The 7,838-nt window shown below is 37.0% G+C and overlaps 1 protein-coding gene across 1 annotated transcript; it reads left to right on the forward strand.

The window, feature by feature from the left end:
* The first annotated feature begins 3,008 nt into the window (after nucleotides 1-3,008).
* LOC105715994 (protein Hook homolog 3-like) lies at nucleotides 3,009-5,167 on the forward strand. The gene has a single exon (XM_064376723.1). It carries the CDS (start codon nucleotides 3,067-3,069, stop codon nucleotides 5,098-5,100), a length of 2,034 nt encoding a protein of 677 aa, XP_064232793.1. The 5' UTR covers nucleotides 3,009-3,066; the 3' UTR covers nucleotides 5,101-5,167.
* Nucleotides 5,168-7,838: the final 2,671 nt, after the last annotated feature.

The following is a 7,838-nucleotide window of genomic DNA, read 5'->3' on the forward strand; positions in this document are numbered from 1 at the left end:
CCATCTCATCAATTTCGCTGTCCAAATTCTTTTCTTTCCATTTATACAATTATCAAACTTCCAACATGTAACATAATGCAAAAATTCATGCCTTTACAAAATTATTGTCATTCTATTCCTTAAGAGACATGATTCAAAATATTATGTGTTGCTATGTTTAGCTCCTAGTCTAACATCCCTGGTCGATTTCCATTCTTGTATGAATTAGTTGAGAATCCCATTTTCATAGTTTGTGATCTATGCACTGATGGTAAGCTATCATCATCCCTACATAATTAATAATAAATAAATAAATATGTAAACAGATATATATTTCAATATGAAGGTGAAAACATAATTTAATTAAATATTAAAGTTGTATTAAAACATTTATCAAGGAAGTAAATTTGCACCAACCTATAGTTCTTATTTGTGAAACTGGCCATGAGGTTACATTTCTTATGACACATTTCTTACTTCTCTTTGTATTTGGTGTTCTCTTGCCTTTGATCTCAGTTGCTCAGATTCCAGTATCTAGTGAGTTTGTTCTAATCTGCATCCTGGATGGTTTTAGTTTTGTGGGGTATACGTAGTATAGTAGATACTCTCGGTTGCCTACATAGGGAGGCACTGTCTTCTTTCTTCCTGACAATTCTCACATCAGAAAAGTTTCTATCACCATTGGTAGATCTTAAGTTTATTCTTAGAGTGCTTTAATTTCCATTTAGTAGCAACTAGTTCAGGACTGGAAACATATTTTATTAAAATATACTTAAATCAGTTGAAGTAAATAGTCTGCTGGAGAGTTTGGGAAATACCTGCATTTATTTTTCCTTATTTAAAAAAGAGGCAGAATTAATGAAAGAGTACAGCTCCTCAATTTCTTTTGGACCTGTGAAAATAGAGAATAGGCTGAGGCAGGATGGCAAATACTTATTTCTTTTGTTATAAAGTAAAAACAAAGTGATTTTGTTCTATCTTCAGCAGAAAGGAGAAAATTTTTCAAATAAATATATGAATAATATATTATCATGCACTGAATGTTTTTGTTCTATTAAGAATCATATCTGTTTTAATAACTACCACTACACTCATCATTTGATAAAATTTTGATAAACTAAACTGACTCTCAAGAGCCCTATCCTTTCACTGGCTAAACTATATGATAAGTAAGAAGAAAGCATCACATTTCTTTTTCATCTTTGCTGGTGACACTAATTCTCTGCTATTCCTCTTGTGATCTGTATAACTTTTAATATAACATTTTAGCAAGGGGCTCCATGAAATTCCATTTGTCCTTCATTACTTTATTAGTCCTTAACTCTATGTCATGGATCAACTGTGCATGTTTACCAATTTCTTCATCCTTATACCACAATTACATATACACTTAGGAAGTGGAAAGAATACTATGGATGTTTAGGTTCCATGACACCTGTTAGGACATGAAGACACATCAAAACTTCATTCATTCCCTGTCTTACCCTCTGGAGTCCTTCATTCTGATGAGCAGCCTGGGTAACATTCTGTGTTCTTAAGATTTGGTGATAGTTCTAAAACAGGATCCAAATATCTCTAAAGGTCCACAAAATGTTTGGGTGTATACTTTTCTTTAGTGTTTAGTCAGCCATAAATCAGCCACCAAAATATTCAGAGGTTTGTTGGAAGGATTTCAGTTCATATCTTTGGTGTTGGAATGAGAACCTTACTCAGGGGTATCTAGACTTCATTTTGGTGACTGTCAGAATTGGAAGATGAACAGGTTGTGAATGATAGTGGCTTAAGTTAGGTCTCTGTTGAGTAGATTGGTTCTCTCTGTGTCTCTCTGTCTCTGGAGTACCCACTTATTTCATTCCCCATGATTAACTAACTATAGGTGGAGATCACTGTACCACATCCATCTTTTTGACTAATAAGCCAAAGCAGCTATTATCATGTAAATGAAATTTTCCTTGGCTCTCTCAGTCAAATGACACAATTTGAAGTCTGTCACTCCATCATTACTACTGATATCAGGGAGATTGCTTTAACTTTACCACTGCCCCATGAACATTCCTAGGGAGAAACATCACAGTTGATTTGAAAGTCACTGGTTGTTTTCTTGGTCACTGGTAAATGAAAAATTTAATAACATCTCAGGAGGTACCTACCCAGGATATATTAAATAATTATGAAAGTAGGCCTTCTTAATTGATTAAAGGTTTAATAGAAATACCATTAGGAGTTTATTAGTATGCTACTGGAGATAATTTTAGAGATATGCTTTAAAATATTATAAAATAAAATAGTTTACTTACTATTTTAAAATATTATAGCAAATTCCGTATTATTGAGTTAACTAGAGGAGGGTGGAGATATACAGCATTTTTGCGATATTTGTCTATTAGGCTGTTCCAGGACAGAGAGCCTTCTGTAGGAATTTGATTTAGTTAATGTTAAAAAAAATGAGAAGATTGGATTCATCATGAGATTTGCATGACCAAGGGCAGAAAGTCTAAGCCAACAGCATTTATGTTTAACAGAATCTTAATTAAATTTGAGATATACAATAGATGGCTCAAAGTCTACTTTAAAATGGACCATTAGGCCAGGCGCGGTGGCTCACGCCTGTAATCTCAGCACTTTGGGAGGCCGAGGCGGGTGGATCACGAGGTCAAGAGATCGAGACCATCCTGGTCAACATGGTGAAACCCCGTCTCTACTAAAAATACAAAAAATTAGCTGGGCATGGTGGCGCGTGCCTGTAATCCCAGCTACTCAGAAGGCTGAGGCAGGAGAATTGCCTGAACCCAGGAGGCGGAGGTTGTGGTGAGCCGAGATCACGCCATTGCACTCCAGCCTGGGTAACAAGAGCAAAATTGTCTCAAAAAAAAAAAAAAAAATGGACCATTGAGGGATGCCCTACCGACCCCCGGAAGGCCGGGTCGTGCCGTCCGCGGCTCCGCAGGCCCGGGCGGGGTGGGCGGGGTTGCCGCGCGCCGGACGTACCTCTCCACCGCGGAGGAACTACCTCGCCAGTTCCCGATCCAGACATTTAACGTGGATGCACCATGCCGGACCGTGGAAGATTTAACGAATGGGGTTGTGATGGCCCAGGTTCTTCAAAAGATAGATCCTGCATATTTTGATGAAAATTGGCTAAACAGAATCAACACTGAAGTAGGAGATAATTGGAGGCTAAAGATAAGCAATTTAAAGAAAATATTAAAAGGAATCTTGGATTATAATCATGAGATTTTAGGACAGCAAATTAATCACTTTACCCTTCCTGATGTGAACCTTATTGGGGAGCATTCTGATGCGACAGAGCTCGGAAGGCTGCTTCAGCTCATCTTAGGCTGTGCTGTCAACTGTGAACAGAAGCAAGAGTACATCCAAGCCATTATGATGATGGAGGAATCTGTTCAACATGTTGTCATGACAACCATTCAGGAGCTGATGAGTAAAGAATCTCCTGTCTCTGCTGGAAATGATGCTTATGTTGACCTTGATCGCCAGCTGAAGAAAACTACAGAGGAACTAAATGAAGCTTTGTCAGCAAAGGAAGAAATTGCTCAAAGATGCCATGAATTGGATATGCAGGTTGCAGCATTGCAGGAAGAGAAAAGTAGTTTGTTGGCAGAGAATCAGGTATTAATGGAAAGACTCAATCAATCTGATTCTATAGAAGATCCTAACAGTCCAGCAGGAAGAAGGCATTTGCAGCTCCAGACTCAATTAGAACAGCTCCAGGAAGAAACATTCAGGCTAGAAGCAGCCAAAGATGATTATCGAATACGTTGTGAAGAGTTAGAAAAGGAGATCTCTGAACTTCGGCAACGGAATGATGAACTGACCACTTTGGCAGATGAAGCTCGGTCTCTGAAAGATGAGATCGACATGCTGAGACATTCTTCTGATAAAGTATCTAAACTAGAAGGTCAAGTAGAATCTTATAAAAAGAAGCTAGAAGATCTTGGTGATTTAAGGCGGCAGGTTAAACTCTTAGAAGAAAAGAATACCATGTATATGCAGAACACTGTCAGTCTAGAGGAAGAGTTAAGAAAGGCCAACGCAGCGCAAAGTCAACTTGAAACCTACAAGAGACAGGTAGTAGAACTACAAAATAGATTATCCGAAGGATCAAAGAAAGCAGATAAACTAGATTTTGAATATAAGCGGCTAAAAGAAAAAGTTGACAGTCTTCAAAAAGAAAAGGGTAGACCGAGAACAGAAAGGGATTCTCTGAAGGAAACCATTGAAGAACTTCATTGTGTACAAGCTGAAGAAGGGCAGCTGACAACTCAAGGGTTAATGCCTCTGGGAAGTCAGGAGTCTTCAGACAGTCTAGTTGCAGAGATTGTTACACCTGAAATCAGGGAGAAACTTATTCGTCTTCAGCATGAGAATAAGATGTTAAAACTTAACCAAGAAGTTTCGGACAATGAAAAAATAGCCTTATTGCAGAGCCTTCTAGATGATGCAAATCTACGCAAGAATGAACTGGAGACAGAGAATAGGCTGGTGAACCAAAGACTTCTGGAAGTACAGTCACAAGTTGAAGAATTGCAAAAATCTTTACAGGATCAAGGCTCGAAAGCAGAAGATGCTATTTCAGTCCTTCTAAAAAAGAAGCTTGAAGAACATCTAGAGAAGCTGCATGAAGCCAATAATGAACTACAGAAGAAGAGAGCCATTATTGAAGATCTCGAGCCAAGATTTAACAACAGCTCCTTAAAAATTGAAGAATTACAAGAAGCTTTACGAAAGAAAGAAGAGGAAATGAAGCAAATGGAAGAACGATATAAAAAATACTTAGAGAAAGCCAAAAGTGTTATTCGTACTAAACAGAATCAAGGAGCAGCACCAGAAATACAAGCTCTTAAAAATCAGCTCCAGGAACGAGACCGACTGTTTCACTCATTGGAGAAAGAATATGAGAAAACAAAGAGTCAAAGAGAGATGGAAGAAAAATACATTGTTAGTGCCTGGTACAATATGGGAATGACTCTGCATAAAAAGGCAGCTGAAGATAGACTGGCAAGCACAGGCTCAGGGCAGTCGTTTCTGGCGAGGCAGAGGCAAGCAACCAGCAGCAGAAGATCGTATCCAGGCCATGTTCAGCCGGCTGCAGCAAGGTAGAAAAGTACTGCTGCCCAAACACAGTACAGACACCTGCACCCACAGCATACTTCTGTTACACACATTTCAGGAAGCTCAGCCAGCTTATTTTTTGTTTCTCTTCTATGTTAATACTTAGTGTTTCCCATTATGAAGACTTTTTCTCTCTCCCATATCTTCATTTTAGTTTCTTTGGTTCTTATTTTGTAGTCCTTTCAGTTCTTTTTAATGTGCCAAAAATTTGTACAAGTCCAATTAAAAATGTTGTATAATAGTGTAATACTTTTCTTTGTATGAAAATGTCCTCTTCCTCAAAGGTGTAGGCTTTGTAATGAATTAGATTTTCTGCCAATAATTATATACAATTTATATTCTTTGTTGTGCCTGTGTGTTACCATGCTTTATAAGAATGTCTTTGTTTAAAGGGAATTAATCTTTTTATGATGTATTAATCTGTGTTTTCAGTTGTTTTCCAAGTACAGTTCACATAACGTGCATATTTACTCTACAAAATGGTTGACAAGTGTTCTTTTTGCAAAGACATAAATACATTGGCAGAGGTGCTAAGCATATCTTCTCTAAGGCACCTGGTCGAATTATTTGAGGAAAAAAATGAGTTTTTACATTGTTTTATAGGAAATTAAATTTGCCCAAAGATTTGGAGACTATTATTTAAACATAAATACATAAAATTTCATTATTTCCTGCTATCTGGTTTGCCGACAGAAGTGAATGTATTGGTAAGGTATTTTGGGATAAATTACAAAAGAAAAAATATCAGGCACTACATTAAAATAAATAAATAAAAATAAAAAATAGACCATTGAAAGAAAAGAAAGCTGGGCATGATTTTAAAGGTGTTTTGGCAAAGTGAGCTAGCAATTGCAGAGAGATTATAAGGAGAGATAAAGAGGGCACAAAACCATAGCAGATGTGAGAGCCACTGGCAGAAATATAGCAGTGACAAGTTCCATGGCGAGGTTATTGAGAGACATTTAAAAGTGTGAGGTCTAGCAACCAGTTTTAAGTAACTTTCTTTACCTCTTTCTGTTACCCTTAAGCCTTAGGAAAAGACCACTTTGCAAGTTAGGTGTGTGCTAGTGTTGCTGTGGGAGGCTAACAGGTTGTAAAAGGTCAAGGAATCTCCAGGGAATCATCTTGACTTTGGTGTTCAAGGTGGTAAATTCACAAACTGGTTGGACAGTAGTTTTAGTAGTTTCAGTTGTAACAGCAAAATGAGCACGAGACCAGAGTCTGCCTGAGAGTCACAGACAGGAGCCAGCTGACAAACGAGAGTAAGTAGCAATGAGGATGGGCTTGAGAATAGACATTAGAGAAGTTTAGGGGAAAAAATGACCCTAAAGTACAGAGTTTGGCTCATACACTGTTAAAAAACTATGTGTCTCTAATGGAGAATGTTATGTGTCCCTTGCCATACATTTTGCTATTATTTCTCTTAAAACTTTATCAAATTCATCAGTGCATTTGTCTATCTGTAGGAAAGATTTTTTTTCCTAGCTCCCTTTGCAGCTCTATGTTGCCTTGTAATAAATTTGTCCAGGTAAAAATATTCTTGAATTTGAGAGTAAAATATAAGGACAATACGCAGCCAGCCTTTTGGAGAGAGATTGAGCATTTTCCAGAACACTTGATTTTGAAAGCTGAGCAAGGAAGGGACTCTAAAAATATAGAGTAAACTCAGAAAATATTCTCCTTCTCACAGTTGGAGCAGAGTATCTCTTCCATTCACATGAAAGATATTTTTAACCTATTTCCAAATACCCTTGACTGGTCAAAAAATGTACTGTAGTGCTATATAAGTGGATCACAAGATAAACATGAGTTTCAAGAAATATTAAATTTAGAAATAATCTAAAACTTTTAGAGAATTTCTGGCAGAAAATAAAAATCTTTTAAAATAAGCCATTTGAGAATAAGTTGCCAACATAATACTCCATCTTCACTGAACACTTTAGTATGTAATTCCTACCAACAAAGACATTCTCCTGCATAATCATATTTCTGTACTTAGAATCTTATTGCTTTACTATCTTCTAAACCTCTGAATTGACCAATTGTCCCAAAGGCATCATTGATAGTAAAAGGAAAGGCAATTTAGAGTCATATTTTGCGTCCAGTTGTATGCGTAAGTCTTCTTAAATATAGAACATTTCCTCAGTATTTCTTTGATATTCCTTGATTTTTTTTGTCTTGATATTCTTGATGATTTCAGGCCAGTTATTGGGTAGAATGCCCCTCAATTTGTGTTTTTCTGATTTTCTTAATGATTAAATTTAGGAATGTAGCCTTGACAGGACTATCAAGCAAGTGGAGTGAGTCATGTTTACATTATGTTCTCTCAGTGGCCCACAATGTCAGTCTGTCCCAAACCTGGTGATGTTTACTTGATCATTTGATTAAAATAGTATGTGCTATCTTTCTCCTCTGTAAATTTACTTTCTTTTTTTGTAATTAGTATTTATATTAAATGAGTCCATATAGATATTCTATTTCTCTAATTTTTGAAAAATTTATTTATTTATATCAGCATGAACTCATGGTTTTCTATTTTATTTAATGTTTTTGTTTTTGAGATGGAGTCTCACTCTGTCATCCGGGCTGGAGTGCAGTGGTGCGATCTCAGCTCACTGCAACCTCCACTCCCTGGTTCAAGCAATTCCCCTGCCTCAGCCTCCCAAATAGCTGGGTTTACAGGCACACACCACCACACCTGGCTTATTTTTTTATATTTTTAGTAG

This window comes from Aotus nancymaae, unplaced genomic scaffold, assembly GCF_030222135.1.
Source record: "Aotus nancymaae isolate 86718 unplaced genomic scaffold, 86718_ANA_hifiasm-v0.15.2.pri h1tg000016l, whole genome shotgun sequence".
NCBI classification, from domain to species: domain Eukaryota; kingdom Metazoa; phylum Chordata; class Mammalia; order Primates; family Aotidae; genus Aotus; species Aotus nancymaae.

Bases quoted from the DNA above. Each gene is read 5' to 3' on its own strand.
- LOC105715994 (XM_064376723.1), top strand. From the start codon at position 3,067: ATGGCCCAGGTTCTTCAAAAGATAGATCCTGCATATTTTGATGAAAAT.